Source organism: Podarcis erhardii, assembly GCF_964252035.2.
Source record: "Podarcis erhardii genome assembly, chromosome: 9".
Taxonomy (NCBI): Eukaryota; Metazoa; Chordata; class Lepidosauria; order Squamata; family Lacertidae; genus Podarcis; species Podarcis erhardii.
Window position 1 is genome coordinate 7,602,553 of NC_138512.1, and position 20,188 is coordinate 7,622,740.

The window sequence follows — 20,188 nt, forward strand, 5'->3', positions numbered from 1 at the left end:
CCGCCTGGCCTTTGGTTTGGACTCAGTCTGACCCTTATGTTTCCCATCGCTTACAGTTTTGATCTATGGGCTACTTTTAAAATGAGGCTGCATTTTAAATTGCATTTTAACCTGTATTTTAAATTGGTTTTTTCCTCCCCTATTATGTTTTTACTGTAATTTTACAGGTGTTAGCTTCCCTGAGCCTGGCCCTGGCCAGGGAGAGCAGGGTATAAATAAAATTTATTATTATTATATGAACTTTAGTAGAGCCTGCTGCATCAGGCTAATGACCCACCTAGTCCAACATCCTGTCTTCACAGGGGCCAAGAGCTCTCTCCTCCTCCATGAATTTGTCTAATCCTCTTTTAAAGACATCCAGGTTGGTGGCAATCCAAGTCCCCTGCAGCAAGGCGTTCCACAGTTTAACTTTGCACTGTGTGAAGAAGGGCTTTCTTTTATCCATCCTGAATCTTCCAACATTCAGCTTCACTGGATATCTATGAGTTCTAGCAATATAAGAGGGAAGAAGACTTTTCTCTATCCACTTTTTCCAGGCCATGAATAAGTTTATACATTTCTATCACATTGCCTCTTACTCGCCTTTTCTGTGCCATGTTGGGGAATTCCAGCAGAAGGCAGAGTCCTATATCCTTCTCATTAAAAGGTAAAGGGACTCCTAACCATTTGGTCCAATTGTGGCCGACTATGGGGTTGCGGTGCTCATCTCGCTTTATTGGCCGAGGGAGCCGCCGTACAGTTTCCAGGTCATGTGGCCAGCATAACTGAGCCACTTCTGGCGAACCAGAGCAGCGCACGGAAACGCCATTTACCTTCCCGCTGGAATGGTACCTATTTATCTACTTGCACTTTGACGTGCTTTTGAACTGCTAGGTTGGCAGGAGCAGGGACCGAGCAATGGGAGCTCACCCCGTTGCGGGGATTCAAACTGCCGACCTTCTGATCGGCAAGTCCTACGCTCTGTGGCTTAACCCACAGCACCACCCGCGTCCCATATCCTTCTCATTACTCACTATATAAAAACCAAACCACAATTCCAACCATTGCTCAGAAGAGTGGCCATGCCTGCAGGGTTTTTATAAATGCAAATAGCATCAGTGCAGGAGAGGAGGGACTGACGTTATATCAGAATAAGGAATGGGTAAGGAATTTAACCTTTTCCTCCCCCTGAATTTAATGCCTGCCCTGGAGGTGCTATTTGCATTGGCAGGGAATCTCCTCTGGAGACCCATGGGACACACACACACACACACACAGAGCAAATACCAGCTTCAGAACAGGGACTTTTCTGAGGGCCATAGTAGGAAAGGAAATGGTGACATCTCTCCTCTATACCTGTGCTCTGATCCCATTCAATTTCAGTCCCACTCTGATACATGTTGTACTGAAACACACAGACAAATGTTAAATGAAAAGATGCATTTAATGTTCTGTCTTGTTCGGCCTTTCAGTGGTGATGCAGAAGACAGATTTCTTTGAATATGTAAAGTGTGGTTAGTCATAGCTGGAATAAACTGCAATCTTGCCTTCTCTTTTTGCAAATGTTAAGCAGAATGACTGGAAATATGGTGAGCCTCTCTTTAAAAATGTTAGACTGTTGTTTGTGAACACAGCATTGACTACAATGAAGATCAGGATTTATCCCTCACCCATTGCTGGTCACAGCAGTTAAACATACACTTTAGGGGTGGAGTTTAAGACTAATTACAGTTATGAGACTAAAATGGAAGAAATCAAGTCCTTCCCACAAAGACTAAATGTTTACTACAAACTCAATCACTTTTCCTACTGCAATGCCATGGTTTCCTTCTAAGTTGCAAAGGATTCTGTGTTAGTGGACTCCAATCCCTACATAAGGAACTACAGTTCTCAAGGTTTCATGGAAGGAGGAATGACTATTAGGCTGATTTAACTTTGGCAGCTCTGCTTTGCAACCAGGGGTGTAGTGCTACATAGTGGTTAGAGTGCTGGACCTGACAGAGACCTTGGCCATTAATGTCACTGACTCTCAGCCTAACCTACCTCACAGGGATGATGTTGTTGTAGGGATAGAATGGGTCGGGGGAGAACTGACTACCTTGAGCTCCTGGGAGAAACAGGTGGGATATAAATGCAATAAATAATATCTCGCCTCCAATAATGCAGCACTACGTTCCTACGCATGATACCAGGCTGCATGTGTCTCAGCCATAAAGAGTGAGCAGCGAAAGCAGGAGGACGCCAGCCCAGGCCTGTGGCTTCCACAGGGTCGCTCCCTCATTGCTGGTCATCGGCACCACAGGTGTAAGGTAGATCACCACAAACTTGTCTTCTGATTTGGGGGACTCCTCTTTCTCACAAGGTTCAGTCTGGGGCTTGCTGGCTTGGATGTTGTTCCGGATGATGTCCCCGGCAGGATTCTTCGAACCGGCCAAGGCCACGTTGACCGAGGCCTCTCGAGATCCCACATCATTCAAGGCCTGGCAGGTGTAGATGCCCTCGTCAGCCTTGCTGAACTCGGGGATGGCCATTGAGCCGTTCTTGAAGACCAGGATGCGCTGCTCCAAGCTCCCGGCAGCCAGCCAGTTGCCCTCTTCTCCCACGTTTGGTCCATTGATCACCACCTCCCGAGTGGAGGTCTGGATTTTCCACTGGATCTCTGGCGGCGGCCTTCCCACCGCACTGCAGTGCAACCGGAGAGTAAGCTCATCGTGCAGCACACTGTTGCCCAAGCTGGAGTGGTATGCCAACTGGATGGAGGGAAGCATGCAGTCCAGCTTCAAGGCTCTCCCAAGGATGAAGCCCTTCAGGTTGTCTGGGGCAGCACAAGTGATGGAGTCCCTCTCTGGGATGGACACTAGAGTCTCCTCCAGCCACCTCTTCAGTCCCCAGGCCTTGCAGGAGCAGTTGAAGGGGTTGTGGTTGATCTGCAACTGGGACAAGAGGGGCAGGGAGCTGAAAGTCCCTCCGGCGAGGACGGAGAGCCTGTTGTCATTCAGCCAGAGGGATCTCAGGTCCCTGAGGGTGCGGAAGGCCTCTGGGGGGACCCTCTCCAGCCGGTTGCTGCTGAGCTTCAGCTGCTGCAGGGCAGTGAGGTTGATTAGGTCCCCCCAGGGGAAGACGGCAATCCGGTTGTGGCTGAGATCAATGGCTCTCAGCTGCACCAGGGAGGCAAAGGTGCCCTGGGCAACAGCGCTGATCTCATTGTGCGACAGCCACAAGGCCTGCAGGTCGACAACATCTGCAAAGGAGTCTTCCTGAAGCGAGGAGATGTGGTTGACGGACAGGGTAAGAGTAGTGGCATTGAAGGGCAGGCCAAGGGGAACGGCCCGGAGGTCTCTGTAGGAGCAGTCGGCGATGTGGCGACCATATTTCTTCTTGGCTATGCAGTTGCAGATCTCGGGGCAGCTTTGAGTCTCCACCAAGAGCAGAGCAGTGAAAAAGCAGAACCATGGACCCATTGCTTCTCCCCATTCAGCTGAAAGAAAGAAAGAAAGAAAGAAAGAAAGAAAGAAAGAAAGAAAGAAAGAAAGAAAGGAAGGAAGGAAATTATTGCCTTGCAAGCCACTTGTGTCCTGTTGATACCCATTGATTATCAGCCTGTGCTGATGTGTAGGCATATCTCTTTGCTGGTGGCGTTGGTGTTGCTGAATGCCCTCCCTGATGAAATGTGAGAGGCCCCATCTGCATTGGCATTCCCACGGCTTTTCAATATGCCCCTGTTGACACAGGTAGGCCTTTGAATCTCTTAACCTACATCTGCTGCTATAAATGCTATGGTCTTTTTATGGGGTTGTTTCATGGCATACTTTACTTACGGGTTTTAACATCTACTGGATTGTTTCAGTGTGGATTTAATTTATGTGCATTTGCATCTTATTGCTTGTGTAATTTGCAGGCGTGCATGTATGAGCTGAGGGACGCGGGTGGCTCTGTGGTCTAAACCACAGAGCCTAGGGCTTGCCAATCAGAAGGTCGGCGGTTCGAATCCCCGCAACGGGGTGAGCTCCCATTGCTCGGTCCCTGCTCCTGCCAACCTAGCAGTTCGAAAGCACTAAGTGCAAGTAGATAAATAGGTACCGCTCTGGCGGGAAGGTAAACGGCATTTCCATTCGCTGCTCTGGTTCGCCAGAAGCGGCTTATGACCCAGAAGGTGTCTGCGGACAAACGCCGGCTCCCTCAGCCAGTAAAGCGAGATGAGTGCTACAACCGCAGAGTCGTCCGCGACTGGACTTAACAGTCAGGGGTCCCTTTGCCTTTTATGTATGAGCGAGCCCCATTTCAGTATCTAAACCATTTCAGCCCAGGTCCAGGCCTAGATTTGACAAAGAACTCTGATGAATAGTGCTGCTTCTATTTGGGGGGTTCCTCCCCCAAGAGAGTAGCATTGAGGGACTTCTGCTCAGCCCTATGCAGTCACTGCAACACAGGGCCCCCAACTCCAGTCCATGGAGCCACTCTAGCAAGAACCTTCTCCCACAGAGGTCATCTGCCAGAGGGACCAAGGCTCCTTAGGTGCCAGGCCTGGGTCAGTGAGTCTCAAAGGGAGTGGTACTGTCCCCTGGGATTGCCTAGGGGGTGCCAAGAGATAAGGGGGTGGAAGGGAGCCGCTGGAGGAGTAAATGACTATCAAACTTTGAAAGCTGGTCTCACTGGATCAAGTTTATCCATTTTGTTGAATTACTTAAACTAAATGGTTTTAATTGGATTTTTGAATGAATGTACAATTAACTTGTTACTGCTGTGAATTTTCATGTGTTATTATCTTCCTTAATGGGTTGTGCAAAGTGAATCATGCTTTTTATAGAATAGGAGTAGGAGGCACTGGGGATGAGTTACTAGAACCAGGCAGCCAGGGCAAGATAGCTTCCTTTTATCTAAAATCTCCTTCCTTGAAGGTTTTACAGCAGAGGCTGGCTGGCCATCTGCCAAGGACAGATTCCTCCATTGCAGGGGGTTGGGCTGGATGACCCTTGGTGTCCCTTCCAGCTCTGCAATTCTATAGTTTCAGTCTAGTCTCCCAAAACATCCTACATATCCTTGACAAGATGTCCTTTACAGCTAATACGACAGGCTGGTGTGAAGTTCTGTGAAGACGTTGTCTTCCTGAAAGATGACCACATTTCTAAAAGAGGAAGAAAAGTCTCATTGACCGAAGTCAAGGCATCACGCCACACCAGCTTTCCAGTCAATTCCTGATCTCGCTTTCCCCAGGGTCAGTGAACTCATGCGCACGAGTTCATCCCAATACATGGAGCTGGAGCTGGAGCAGGGGAGTCGGCAGGGCAGGATCTCGCCCTGGAGTTCCACCCTCCATTTTGTGGATGAGCATTGCAGCTGTGCACAGAGTATTCTTGGCCGCAGTAGGAAGGCAAACATATTCTGGAGCCCACTCCCGCTGTTGTCTTGAAATTACATTGCCAATCCTGGAACAGGATTGCTTTCTGCTGGCTGTGGTAACCGAGAAGGCAGCAGATGCATATCTAGCAACCAAACACTCATACCACCAACGTCGCAAAGCTAGACTCCTGCAATTCCCTTTTATGGGGCTTCCCTGGTTGTCAGTTCAGATGCTCCCACCTGACTTAGAGCACACGGCGTCAGAGTATCCAATGTCTGCACTGGCCCTGCTTCCTTTCAGGTTCAGTTCATGGTTGGCAACCTATAAATTGTGGGTCTCTAGCAGCTGACGCAAGAGGCTGGATGCTGCTGGAGCTGGGTCTGGGTTGTATGTTTTGTTAAAGTTGATCAAAGGCTGCTGTGGGGCTAGAATAAACTTTATGCAAGGCAGTAACCCAGGGGTAGGCAACCCAAGGCCCGGGGGCCGGATGCGGCCCAATCGCCTTCTCAATCCGGCCCGCGGACGGTCCAGGAATCAGCATGTTTTTACATGAGTAGTGTGGGATGTAAACACAGGAGCAGTCAATGACAACATTCCTAGAATGTACATGTTAGAACATGGGGAGGGATGTCAGTCCAGCAAGCAGGTAAACTTCCTGGGACGGACTTCCTCCGCATGTGACCAGGGGTGGGTGTGGCCTCACCTGTGCAGGTAATGACAAAAGCACAGGGCAGGCAGCCATATCTCTCTCTCTCATCTTCATCTTCTGAAGGAGTGACATGCCCTCTTGGCTCTCAGCCAAGAGAAGAGGATAGGACTATCTTGCTATAAGATAGATTCTGAATGTATGTACAGTGGTGCCTCGCAAGACGAAATTAATCCGTTCCGTGAGCCTCTTTGTATATCGGTTTTTTCGTCTTGCGAAGCAAGCCCATTGACAGCTTAGCGGATTAGCGCTATTAGCGGTTTAGCGGCTTTTAGCGGATCAGCTGATAAGCGGCTTATCAGCGGATCAGCTGATAAGTGGCTTAGGGCTTAGGAAAAGGGGGAAAAAAGGGAAAAAACCCCGCAGGAACTCTCAAGATTTTCGTCTTGCGAAGCAAGCCCCTAGGGAAATTCGTTTTGCGAAGCGCCTCCAAAACGGAAAACCCTTTCGTCTAGCGGGTTTTCTGTCTTGCGAGGCGTTCGTCTTGTGGGGCACCACTGTAACCTTTTTAAGACTGTCTACCTTCTGGGATCATACTGCGATACAGAACGTGAGTAAACTCTTTTATACTTTTATAAAGACTGTGTCGTGTCTTGTATTTTAAGAGGGAACAAAGGGGAAATTACCAGAGTACGGTATTTTTCGCCCTATAGGACGCACCGTGCCATAAGGCACACCTAGTTTTTTTGGGGGGGGGTGGAATAAAGGGGAAAAAATTATTTTTCCCCCAGGCGCGGGGCTGGGGCGGGGGAGGCCCGAGCTTCCCCTGACCCCAGCCCCCAAACAGACAGCTCTCTGCAAGCTGTGGGAGCCCAGCGCTGGCTCCCGCTGCTTGCTGAGAGGTCCGCGAAGCCTGGACGCGCCGAGCTCAGCGAGGGCGGGCTTCAGCATGCAGGCAACTCTCCGCAAACAGTGGGAGCGCTCCCGCTGCTTGCGGAGAGGTCCGCAAAGCCTAGAGAGTGAGAGGGGTCGGTGCGTACCGACCCCTCTCACTCTCCAGGCTTCAGCGAAAGCCTGCATTCGCCCCATAGGACGCACACACATTTCCCCTTCATTTTTGGAGGGGAAAAAGTGTGTCCTATAGGGTGAAAAATACGGTAATTATTATAGAGGTTCTAGCGAACCTGTGCAGACGTTACCGTTGCGAACTTAAAGAGGAATGTCTATAAACTCTGCTGATATTTTGGGAACTTGTTAGCACAAGTTGGATTAGGATATAATCACACAATATATCCTCTCCTGCACCCCTGAACATTCCCACAAGTAGAATGTGTGCTTTTATTTAAAATGCATCTCTGGGTTATTTGTGAGGCATAGGAATTCGTTCATTTTTTTTTGAACGGTCAGACCAATATTTATGTATGCAACTACGGCGGCAAGGTTATTGATTGCCAAAAATTGGAAAAGCAGCAGCGTCCCAACTAAAACAGACTGGTTACCTAAAATGATGGAATACTTCCATATTGCCGAACTAACCGGGAGGATAAGAGGAGATATGGTACAAAAAGTGAATAAGGAGTGGGCTATCTTTAAAGAATACATCAAAAAATTATGTGGAAAAAGTAGAATTTCTGACAGATACTGAATGAATCCAGAAAATGATTAGAGTGAAAGGAGAGTAAAGTTAAGATAGAAGAAGAGATTAAAGAAATAATTAAATGCGTTTGAGCTAGTTGGAAAAATAAAGTAGCGTAACAAGAACGTCTGGAAGTCAAGTCACTTGGTGGGTGTCCGTGAGGGGTAGGTGTGTAGGTATGTTGATATGTATAGTATAGGTAAAGGTAAAGGTACCCCTGCCCGTTCGGGCCAGTCTTGACAGACTCTAGGGTTGTGCGCCCATCTCACTTAAGAGGCCGAGGGCCAGCGCTGTCCGGAGACACTTCTGGGTCACGTGGCCAGCGTGACAAAGCTGCATCTGGCGAGCCAACACAGCACACGGAAACGCCGTTTACCTTCCCACCAGTAAGCAGTCCCTATTTATCTACTTGCACCCGGGGGTGCTTTCGAACTGCTAGGTTGGCAGGCGCTGGGACCGAGCAACGGGAGCGCACCCCGCCGCGGGGATTCGAACCGCCGTCCTTTCGATCGGCAAGCCCTAGGTGCTGAGGCTTTTACCCACAGCGCCACCCGCGTCCCCATGTATAGTATAGGTAGGTATTATATAGAGTAATGTAGGTATGTTTTATGTTATGAAAATAAGGTAGTGTGTTGTGTATGTGTACTGTGTAAATGTATATGTATGTGTTTTATATGTTAAAAAAATAAAAAAAAAATTAAAGGGAATTTGTTTATTCCCCCACCCCCCAAAAAAGAAAATATAGTCCGGCCCACCACAAGGTCTGAGGGACAGGGGAGCCCATGGCTGAAATAGCTTGCTGACCCCTACAGTAACCTCAACTAATGTTTTCTGCTGGTGGGACACATAGGGACTGCTAGCTTGGCAGGGCTTCTGGGGCAGCAGCCTGTGTCTTGCACAAAAAGGATCTCAGCTCCAACACCCCACACCTCCAGTTGAATGCATGAAGTAACAGATGAGGGGAAGCCTCTCTTGACTGACCCAAACCCAAATCATGATTCAAGTTACAAGAAAGGCGACTCCGACTAAACGTCAGGAAGAACTTTCTGACAGTTAAGAGCAGTTCGACAGTGGAAGGACTCTCCTTCCTTGGAGGTGTATAAGCAGAGGTTGGAGGGCCATCTCTCTTGGACGTTTTAGTTGAAATTCCTGCATTGCAGGGGGCTGGACTAGATGGCCACTGGGTGCCCCTTCCAACTCTGCAAATCTATGGTTGTTTGCTGCTATGAGACCCTGGACAGCTCCTTCCAGAGTAGGCAGTGCCAGGCTAGAGAGATGAACACTCTGTTGTGTAGATGAAATATCACGGCTGGCCATTTTCTACAGATCCTTAGGGAGGAAGCTGCCTTTGACTGAGTCCATCCAACCCAGTATTGTCTACACTGACTGGCAGCATGCAGAGTTCTCTCTCAGCAGGTCAGTGGCTGTCATGGACTGACTGGATTCAGAGGGCTGGTGGGAGGCACCAGCTGGGGAACCCCCCAAGGGAAGAAGGCTCAGAGCCCAGGGAGTGGCAGTGGGAAGACAATGAGTGTTCAGAGGGAGAAGACGGCGCAGACCGGGAGGAGGAAATGTCGGACGCTGGAGAGGTAACAGGCCTTAGTGAGCTGGGAGAGTCTGTGGCAGAGAGCAGTCCAGAATTAGATCTGCCGGGAAGAGTTGCTGTGCTCACTAGGCTTGGCCCCCTGAGCTGTTTATTTCTTAACCGCCCGGAGACCCCACAAGTACAGTGGTACCTCGGGTTACAGACGCTTCAGGTTACATACGCTTCAGGTTACAGACTCCACTAACCCAGAAATAGTACCTCGAGTTAAGAACTTTGCTTCAGGATGAGAACAGAAATCATGCAGTGGCAGCGGGAGGCCCCATTAGCTAAAGTTGGTACCTCAGGCTAAGAACTGTTTCAGGTTAAGTACGGACCTCCAGAATGAATTAAGTTCTTAACCTGAGGTTCCACTGTATAGGGCGGTATATAAATTCAATAAAGAAATAAATATTCCACATGGCGTCGGTAAAGTTAACTTATTCAAAAAAATATTTATTTCTTTATTGAATTTATATATTATACTAACCTGCTCCTGGCACACACACCCAGACTCTTGAACCTGGGTCCGTCTGCATGCAAAGCAGCTGCCCCTGTCAACTTGTCAATCACTGCTGTGCACAGAGGGGGCAAACAGTTTTCTTGTCTGGCTGCTCCAGAAAATGCCTGGTCAGGGTTTTGTATTCTGGGGCCATGACCACCTTCCCTGCTAAGGCCTTTCTAGGGGGAAATAGCAACCATAGACCATTAACCTTATTAGATACCTACCAATCCAGATGGAAAGCTACACTGCTGGAAAAGCTTAAAGGCTTGGGGATCCCACAGCAGACTTTGATAGCGACAGGCTTCGAGAAAGGTAGGACTACAATCCGCCAGCGTATCCGGGATGTAGAATTACAATGCCACATGAGTGAAATGATCAAACATCCGGCAATAAGGGACTATGGAAGAGGTTAGCTCTCCAGCTAACTATCTGTCAGGTCTGCAGGTACCCAAATACAGACGGTCTTTTACCCTCGCCAGATTTAACGTTCTTCCTTCTGCCTTACTTCAGGGCAGATTTGAGGGTAAACCATACACAGTACGGGTCTGCCCTTGTGGTTCATTGGAAGTTGAAACTGCCTCACATGTACTATTACGTTGTCGTTTTTATGAGGATATACGTTTGACTTTTATTACACCTGTTTTGCAAAAGTCCAGGAAAGAATCGGAATACCATAGTTTAAAACTAGTGTTAGAGGACAAGAATCCCAAGACTACATTAAATGTAGCTAAATTCTGTGCGTCTGCAATCAATCGCAGGAAGCATGTGGTAGCCCATAATGATCAAACCCCTAAATGTTAATTACAGGGGACATGCTAACAATCAATTTTAATTTTTATATTTAGAGCCTTGTTATATTCATATTGTCCCTTGTATTTCTGATATTTTTTATGATCTGTGTTATTGTGTGTGTTGATGCTGATCTGTGACCGTATTAATAAATTCAATTCAACCATAGACCATACAAACATCAAAAGAGCCCATTTCCTCCTCCCTGTCTGCCCCCCTCTTCTCCCTCTAACCACTCATTGTCTTCCCACAGCCACTCCCTGGGCTCTGCTGGATCCGGCCAGCAGCCCATCTAGTCCAGCATCATGTTCTCACAGTGACCAAACCAGATGGCTCTGTGGGAAACCTGCAGTTTCCCGTGACTAGCATTCAGAAGCATCACTGCTTCCTGGCCTTGTCTTCTTATGAAACCATGTGGATTGGTGCCCACACATTTTGTCTGGCCTGAGAAATTTTTCTGCCTAGAATTGTAGGGCTGAAGGGACCCCAAGGGTTATCTAACCCACATACCCCCCTTAAATGGAAGAAGCCAGCACACACACACACTGGCTCCATGTACAGAGTCCAGCTGGAGGGGTGTCTGGTTTTTATTCTGTCTCCACCAACTCTGGGGGCTGCAGACTAGCTTAGGGGGCTACAGGACAGCCTGCATGGCCCCTGCACAGCTGTGTCCTCCAATCCCTTCCTGCTGCCCCCCTACTTTAGCACCTGAAGCAGCCGCCTCTCCCTGCCTAACAGGAGGGCCGGCCCTTTCTCTCTTTCTTTGGCCTTCGCTATATCTCAGGCCCAGATGCATAGCAAACGCTTTCAGGGAGCGGAGGCAGGGAGAAAAGACTGGCTGCAGAATCAGAAAGGGTATCAGGTGGGATCGGCAAAGCTCAAACATATTCTTTTTTTTAAAATGCTGCTGAAAAGACAAGAGATGAAAGTTCTCTTTTCGTTACCTCTTTTTCCCCGTGACTCTTCTCCTTTCTTCACGCGAGGGTTTCAGCCAGAAAACTGTGTAAACATTGTGTCGGGTCCTGACAGACTCATGCATTCCAAAAATGTTATTAATAAAGGCGAAGTCCAGCCTCCGACGCTCAGGGAGCCAGAAAAGTGGTTTTGATTTGTCACAGGCCTCGAAAAAAGAAAAAAATCCCTCTCTTTTTGTTTTGTTTTGTTTTTTTCATTTTTGCTTTGGTTTTGTTCTGAAACGGACCCTAATTCCTGACACATTTCCTGAATTAGAAACTGCCCATCCTCTGTTTTGAGGAGGGGGTGGCATCGGATCAAGACCCCAACCCTTGCCTCTGCCAGAAATGCCACAAAAGTCCGTTGATTTAATTTCCTCCCCCTTTGATTATGTGTTTTCAAGAGACCTGGGAATACATTTTTTATGAGTAGCAAAGACCTGCCTCTCTTAAACAACAGCCTACACTTAATAAAAACAGTGGTGTTTTCCCCAAACTTCCTTATCCCTCCCTTCTTGGCTTGAGTTCTGCCGGCTTCTTAAAGAGACAGCCAATGGCAGCACACAGAGTGCAGTTAGGATGAGTAAAAGTTAGGCTTCTTGGTTTTGCAAAATGCACACCAAGAAATGTAAGGCTGGGATGGGTTTGGAAATGTGCTCTTCGGATAAGAGCCACAATAGGCTGCAGCATCCTGCCCTGAGTTTTCTGCTGCACGCTACATGCAAGGGTACTTGGTTCCATTTTACAGCCATTACCACTGAGGCTTGGCTGGAGCTCACTTTAGGAGTCTACGGCTAAACAAAAGCATGGGCCAGTAGTGGTTAGAGTGATGGGCTAGGACCTGAGAGACCAGAATTCAAATCCTCATTCAGCCAAGAAATTTACTGGGTGACCTTTGGCAGGTTAATCACTCTCAGTCTAAGCTACCTCACAAGGTTGTTGTTGTAAGGATAAAATGCAGGGGAGGAAATATGTGTGCCACCTTGAGTTCCTTGGAAGAAAGGTTGGATATAAATGTAATCAGTCAATCATCCCAAAGGCAGGGCTGATTTCTTGCTTTAACACTGCATTCCTATAAATATTTTCATGGAAATAAGTTCCATTGAACTCAACAGGGCTTACTTCTGAGCAGACGTTATTGGATTGCAGTGTTACACTTTCAACCAGAGGCTTCAGTGTGCAGCTTGTTCCAAATCCATGGCGGGTTTTCATTTCACCTTCTCTCTCTCTTTTTCACTGCACAAACTCACTTAATAATTCACACATTCGCTGTCTCCTCCAGGCTGTGAAGAGCAGAGAGAAAGAGTAAAACGGTGATTGTTTTTCTCCCCAGTGAATAACTGATGAAGCAAGATTCCCGGACACACTTCTCCTTGGCTGCGAAGTCCTGTGGACTTCAAGTGGCTTACTCCCGGGTAAATGGATACAGGACTGCAACCTAAGATGCGCACCAGGGGCAGGCTTTGGGCCAAAGTCATTTCTCCTTCCAGACAAAAATTTCTCCATAAGTATATAAAGAAGTCCATCCTGGTTTCCTTTGTTGTAAAATGGCTATTTTATTCTCTTCTGAAGATGCTTGCAAGGACAAGGCAGCGCTTTCAGCTATGCCAGACTAAGGCCATTTCAGGCTTTAAAACCAGCACAATCCTAGGCACACCTAAGAGTAAATACCATTGAACATAGTGGTACTTATTTCTGAGTAAAATGTATGGCAGCCATGGCACACTGCCCAAGCTACACCTCTTGCCAGCCCTGCTCTGCACCTTCCCACTATTCCCACTATTGTCCGGGTGGAACGTGCCTTCGAATTGCATCCATGCCTCTTGCCCTCCTGGAGGGAGGATGGTTTGATGGCATGTATAAAAACCTCTGGCATTCATGTAGGGGAATGCAGCCTCCTATCGAAGGGTAAGTGTTGTGGGATGTGAAACACAAGAGCAGTCAACATTCCCAGAGTGAACATGTTTACACCTGGGGAGAAATGTTTGTCCAGCCACCAGGTAAACTTCCTGTTTCCTTCTGGGCTGGGACAGACTTCCTCTGCATGTGACTAGAGGTGGGTGTGGCCTCACCTGTGCAGGTAACGACAAAAGCACAGGGCAGGGCAGCCATATCTCTCTCTTTCATTACATGCATCGAAGAAGCAAAGCCAAAGATGCTTCCAGCCAAGAGAGGACAAAGGGACTGTCTTCTTATGAGATAGTTTCTAGGTATATGTTACTTTTCTAAGCTAAGTCTGCCTTCTGGGATCCTATTGTGAACAGAATGATGTGTGAGTAAACCTTTTTTATACTTTTATAGAAGACTGTGTCGTGTCTTATCTTTTATGAGGGAATAAGGGGGAAATACCAGGACAGTTATTATAGAGGCTTTAGCGGGCCTGAGCAAACGCATCCGCTGAGTTTAAAGAGGGGAATGTTACTCTGCTAAATTGTGAACTTGTTAACACAAGTTGGAAATGCTATAATCAGACAATATATCCTCTCCTGCATCCCTGAACATTCCCACAAGGCTCACAAACACAGCACCACCCACTGCAGCCTTTGGCCCCGCCCACTACTGGCACACCAGCCCATCCAAAGGGAGATGCAGGCCTTGGGGTGGGAAAGTTCCCTCAACCCCCAGTAAGGCAAAACTAACAACTTATATGGTTCTTGCCATATTGTCTTCACAACAACCTTGTGAGGTAGGTTAGGTAGCGAGATCAGTAACTCAGACCCATGGCTGAGTGGTGATTTGAATGTATGACTCCCCACTCCTAAGGGGTATCCACACCCCGCCTTTAAAGTTCATGGCTTCCCCTCAAAAAATCCTGGGAACTGTCATTTGTTAAGGGTGCTAGGAATTGTAGCTACGTGAGGGTAAACCATAGTTCCCAAGATTCTTCTGAGGGGGTGTTTTGAATGTGCTTTAAACATACGGCGTGTGTACTGGAGACGGTCGGAGGATGGATGTCGGCTAACAGATTGAGGTTGAATCCTGACAAGACAGAAGTACTGTTCTTGGGGGACAGGAGGCAGGCAGATATGGAGGACTCCCTGGTCCTGAATGGGGTAATTGTGCCCCTGAAGGAGCAGGTGTGCAGCCTGGGAGTCATTTTGGACTCACAGCTGTCCATGGAGGCACAAGTCAATTCTGTGTCCAAGGCAGCTGTCTACCAGCTCCTCCTGGTACGCAGGCTGAGACCCTACCTGCCCGTGGACTATCTGGCCAGAGTGGCACATGCTCTGGTTATCTCCCGCTTGGACTACTGCAATGCACTCTACATGGGGCTACCTTTGAAGGTGACCCAGAAACTACAACTAATCCAGAATTTGACAGATGCGATAAGATCCCCTTTCAAATCCCTCCTAAAAGAATAAAGGTACCAGAGTCTTATTCATAAGCCATAAAAAGAAAGTTTACTCACAATCAGGCAGAGCACATTGTGATCCCTGAAGGCAGGCTTTAGGCTTAAAGTTACAAACATGGACAGACAGCTTTACCCCATAAGGGAGATGTCCTGGGGGACTGCTTGGCTGGCAGCCAGCAGTTCATTCCAGGAAGTTTGCAGGACGAAAGGAAGATGGAAAAATAGAGAGAGAGTGGCAGGATGCCTTGGCCTTTTACCAGGTCTGGAAAGGTCACGCCCACCCACTAGTCACATGCAAGGAAGGATGCTCCAGGCCAGGAGGAACAGGAAGGTCGACTGGCTGGACCAAGCATCCCCTTACATGTCCACTCTAGGAAAACAAGGAATGTTGTATTTGACTGCTCCCAGTGGATTACATTCCACACTGAAAGACCTACATTGGCTCCCAGTATGTTTTCAAGTACAACTCAAAGTGTTGGTGCTGACCTTTAAAGCCCTAAACAGCCTCAGTCCAGTATACCTGAAGGAGCGTCTCCACCCCCATCGTTCAGCCTGGACTCTGAGGTCCAGCGCCGAGGACCTTCTGGTGGTTCCCTCGCTGCGAGAAGTGAAGTTACAGGGAACCAGGCTGAGGGCCTTCTCGGTAGTGGTGCCTGTGGAATGCCCTCCCATCAGATGTTAAGGAAAGAAACAATTACAGTAGTACCTCAGGTTACATATGCTTCAGGTTACAGACGCTTCAGGTTACAGACTCCGCTAAACCAGAAATAGTACCTCGGGTTAAGAACCATCACCCCGGCACTTCATTGGGAAGCTAGGCTGGATTATATTTTATCCCTTGCAGGGTCTAGGGGTTAAAAGGTCTGGCACCCACAAACTCATAGCAATATTTTGAAAATAACTTTATAGAATGCCACATATCTCATGCTCTCGGATGGAACGTGAGCCCTGACAGAGCAAATGCCCCTGGAACTTCTCACCACTTGAGGAAGCAAGGGACATATGGCAGTATTTTGAACAAAGCACTCATTTAATTCACCGTTAACAGGAACCTTTCCATGCAGATGTCCGAAATAGATGGTTGGCTTTTTCTTGCTCCCTCTGCCCAAGAGCTCTTGATTCAACTCCCAGGCCTGTCTAAGGGGGCCGCAGACAGCTTTGGGGGGGCATGATTGGCTGACCTCAATTATCTGAGCTTGGCAGGGGGAGAACAGAGAACTGTGGGGAGAGAGAAGGGAGAAGAGAAACCTTTGTAGGAACTGGTCAAAATAGCAGCAGTGGTTTCTGTGTCTGCCTTTGCCCTGGACAACGTTCTTGGTTCTTTCCTTACCTGCCTAGAGTCCTAATCAACACCTGTCCTAAAGATACCACAGTCTCCGCTGTGCCTCATTTCCAGATGGAAACACAGGCCCTGGGTGAGCGCCTGTAACCCCTAGAATCTCACCCTGCTCAGAAATTGGGTTGGTGTGCAACTGCATGCGAGTGGAGCAGAAGGGAAGGAAAACAAGGCAGATGAGAGAGAGCCGATTCCAAAGCTTACTGTATCCCATTGGGAGCTAGGTCACGTTTAAAGGTAAAGGTAAAGGACCCCTCACCATTAGGTCCAGTCGCGGACGACTCTGGTGTTGCGGCGCTCGTCTCGCTTTATTGGCCGAGGGACCCAGCGTACAGCTTCCGGGTCAAGTGGCCAGCATGACTAAGCCGCTTCTGGCGAACCAGAGCAGCACAAGGAAACGCCGTTTACCTTTCCGCCGGAGTGGTACCTATTTATCTACTTGCACTTTGATGTGCTTTCGAACTGCTAGGTTAGCAGGAGTAGGGACCGAGCAATGGGAGCTCAGCCCGTCGCAGAGATTCGAACCGCCAGCCTTCCGATCGGCAAGTCCTAGGCTCTGTGGTTTAACCCACAGCGCCACCCGCATCCCTAGGTCACATTTGTTGTTGTTGTTTAGTTGTTTAGTCGTGTCTGACTCTTCCTGACCCCATGGACCAGAGCACACCAGGCACTCCTGTCTTCCACTGCCTCCCACAGTTGGAGGACACATGAATTTCCCCCCCTCCTTGCTTCATCCTCACAACAACCCTGTGAGGTAGGTTAGACTGAGAGAAAAAGAGTAACTGACTCAAGGACCACCCAGTGAGTTTCATGGATGAGTGCAGATTTGAACCCTGGTCTCTCCCAGTCCCAGGTGCTAGTCTGACACTCCAGCTACTGCACATCACTGTTTCTTCTGCAAACCTTGAAATGCGCCGGAATCTGATAGTACCTCCTTATTTTGCATGAGTGTTCGTGCCTTGGATACAGGATTGAGATTGCTACTGGAACATATGACAGAACCCACAACAAATGATGTTGGAAACTCTTCAGATCCACAGGATGTTGTCTGCTATATATTCTCAACACTCTCTTGAGACAGAAATTCACTCTATTTGCCTATTTCCATTCTGCGCTGCAGAATCCAACTCCAATAACTCATCATAACTAGATTCCCGGTAGAAATATTAGGGGGCACAGGAAAAGAAATCTATTACTCTCTTAATTAAATGGATGTGGAGAGGGCTGCGTTTCCTCTCGTCTTTGTATGTCTTAAAGCATAAAACTCAATTAAAATGTGCTCACAAGAGGCCATTTATCCATAATGAGAATTCTACATTTCTAATGTGCATTAAAATGTTGATATTGTTATCAGCTAAGGAGATAGAAAAGAGAAAGCACCATCTCATTTCTGATCTTGATTCCATAGGGATGTAAATCAGAATAAGCCTCAATAGTTTTACAAAATTGGCACCAGTGCAACTTTGCCTCAGAGCCTGACAAGTATCCATCATCTGAATGTCTGGAAAGATTTTTGCATTTTGCATTTCTCCACTCTTCTTTGCTATTTCATATTCCTTCTTTTCCATACAAGCTAGACAATGACTTCATGCACGCTGACAAATGAGCTTTTAAGGCATGGAGGTGGGGGGGAATCCTGAGAGGGATTGAAGGGAAAGTCAATGATTCCAAAAAATTCATGCATTTTCCATAGTCCAGCTGACGTCCTTTGGCAAAGGATATTGCATTTTCGAAATCCTTGAGCTTCAAGATGTTATTATTTATTATTTATTGCATTGCATTTACACCCCACCTTTTCATCCAATGAGCTTGAGTCTCCCCCTCCTCATTTATTTCCCGCAAAAACCCTGTGAGGTAGGTAGACACTCCAATGACTGCCCTAGTGATTCCCTACCTTGGGGGGGGGGAGGAAGGAATCACAGGCCATGGGGCTGCATTATCTGGATGGAGGTGGGAAGTAAGGCAGTGGTGGTGCTGTGTTTGCAGTCTTGGACCAGGACCTGGGAGACTAGGGTTCAGATCCTTGCTCAGCCATGAAACTCATCTGGAGTGAACTTGACCCAGAAAGCCATGTATGAGTACAAGCAAAATGTGAAATACCGGTACTAAGGCAGAGGGGGAAATTTATCTCCCGACCCGCTGCAACCCCCCCCTCACTATCACTGCTTTAGCCTGACTGCAATGGGTCTCTGAACTCTGATAACGCCTCTTGCTTGTCTCAATGCAGGACCAGTGCAGACATTAGGATTTTAACTCCAAACCAGCATTTCCCCCTCCCTCTCCTTGAACTCTGCTCAACATCCAGAGCCCTTTGTTTTGCATGTAGAAGGCCTGGGGCCACCCCAGATGATGTTGGGCTTCATCTCCCATCAGCCCCAGCAAGCATGGCCAGTGGTCACATCTGCACCATCCACAGAAAGCTCTCTTCTCCCCCTTTAAGAGCCATGGCTTGACCCAAAGACTCCTGGGAGCTGCAGTTTGTGAAGGCTGCTGGGAATTGTAGGTCCTAAACCCCCCAGCCTTCATTCCCTGGCAGGAGGGGTTGTGTCTAAGAAGGTTTGTGGTCGGTCGGACACATACACAAACTATCTAAAAGCAAGCAAATCTGACTGGGGAAGGGCAATCGCCCAGGGGGAGAAGGTCTCTGGTGCAGGACACACGGAGGTCTCCAGGTAGGGCTGGGAATATTCGTTGTCGGAAACCCTGGAGACAATAGTCAAAACAAAATAAAAAAATTCCTTCCAGTAGCACCTTAAAGACCAACTAAGTTAGTTCTTGGTATGAGCTTTCGTGTGCATGCACACTTCTTCAGTATCTGAAGGAGGCCAGTATCTGAAGAAGTGTGCATGCACACGAAAGCTCATAAAAGAACTAACTTAGTTGGTCTTTAAGGTACTACTGGAAGGAATTATTATTATTATTTTTTATTTTTTATTTTTTATTTTTTTGACTATGGCAGACCAACACCGCTACCTATCTGTACCTGGAGACAATACTGAGTTAAATGGACCACTTGGTCTAACGGAGTCTAAGGCATAGCTGTCAACTTTTCCCTTTTCTTGCGAGGAATCCTATTCAGAATAAGGGAATTTCCCTTTAAAAAAGGGAAATGTTGACAGCTATGGTCTAAGGCAGCACCCAAACTTCCTACCCAGCCTGATGGACAAAGAGCTCTGGTGGACGCAAAAGTTTGCTTGCTATTTTGTGACATCTGGGCTGTTCTTCATAAAGGGGCTTTGAATTATGTTTGGGGGAGTAAGTGGCGTTTAACCCGCGTGCTAATGTAGCTCTATTTTCTCGGTACATTTGATGGACTCTCCCCCGCCCCATCGTGAACGGCAGATTTATTCGCCTGGCCAGCAGCGCCCAGGAGATGACATCATTACCCCTGCCGTGGAAGACGCGGCTGCCATGCACGGCCTTTTCCGGCTCCTCCTCCACCAGCGCCCCGAGGGAGAAGCGCCACGTGCCAGGACCAAGAGCTGGAAGGGAGGCTCATCAGTTTCTGCCCCTAAAGCACACATGGGCGTGCCAAAACCCTGGCATTGTGGCTACAAAGGATCATTGCAAACGAGCCAGTAAATGCTTTTAAATGAAGGTTGCTGGAAGACACAGGAGGGGAGAGTTTCTCTTGTGCTCAGGCTCTGCTTAGGGGGCATCTGGTTGGCATCTGTGAGAACAGCACTAGGTTGGCCATTGGGCTCACCCAGCCGGCTCCTCTTAGGTTTTGATGGAGCCTCCAGGTCCAGGGGCAGTCTATTGAGATTCCTAGGTTCTTAGGGGTATTTGCCCACGGTGAGAAGAGGGTGCCAGACCAGAAGGGCCATTGGCCTCATCCATCATTCTCTTCTTATGTTCTTATCGGAGAGATGTGGTTGCACAGCTCAAGACTGGCTACGGCCAAAAGATGCTTTAAGCCAGGCGTCCTCAACCTCGGCCCTCCAGATGTTTTTGGCCTACAACTCCCATGATTCCTAGCTAGCAGGACCAGTGGTCAAGGATGATGGGAACTGTAGTCTCAAAACATCTGGAGGGCCGAGTTTGAGGAAGCTTGCTTTAAGCTTTTCTA

General features: G+C 48.1%; 2 protein-coding genes across 2 annotated transcripts in view; both read right to left on the reverse strand.

Moving 5' to 3' along the window:
* PML (PML nuclear body scaffold) overlaps nt 1-20,188 on the reverse strand; it is a 281,106-nt gene that overhangs the window by 215,973 nt on the left and 44,945 nt on the right. The gene's annotated exons all lie outside the window — the stretch shown is intronic.
* On the reverse strand, nt 1,405-11,885 carry ISLR (immunoglobulin superfamily containing leucine rich repeat). Its single transcript, XM_081876394.1, has 2 exons — nt 11,423-11,885; nt 1,405-3,457 (listed from the first exon to the last, which is right to left on the reverse strand). The coding sequence occupies exon 2, from the start codon at nt 3,438-3,440 to the stop codon at nt 2,184-2,186; it is 1,257 nt and encodes a 418-aa protein (XP_081732520.1). The 5' UTR covers nt 3,441-3,457; nt 11,423-11,885; the 3' UTR covers nt 1,405-2,183.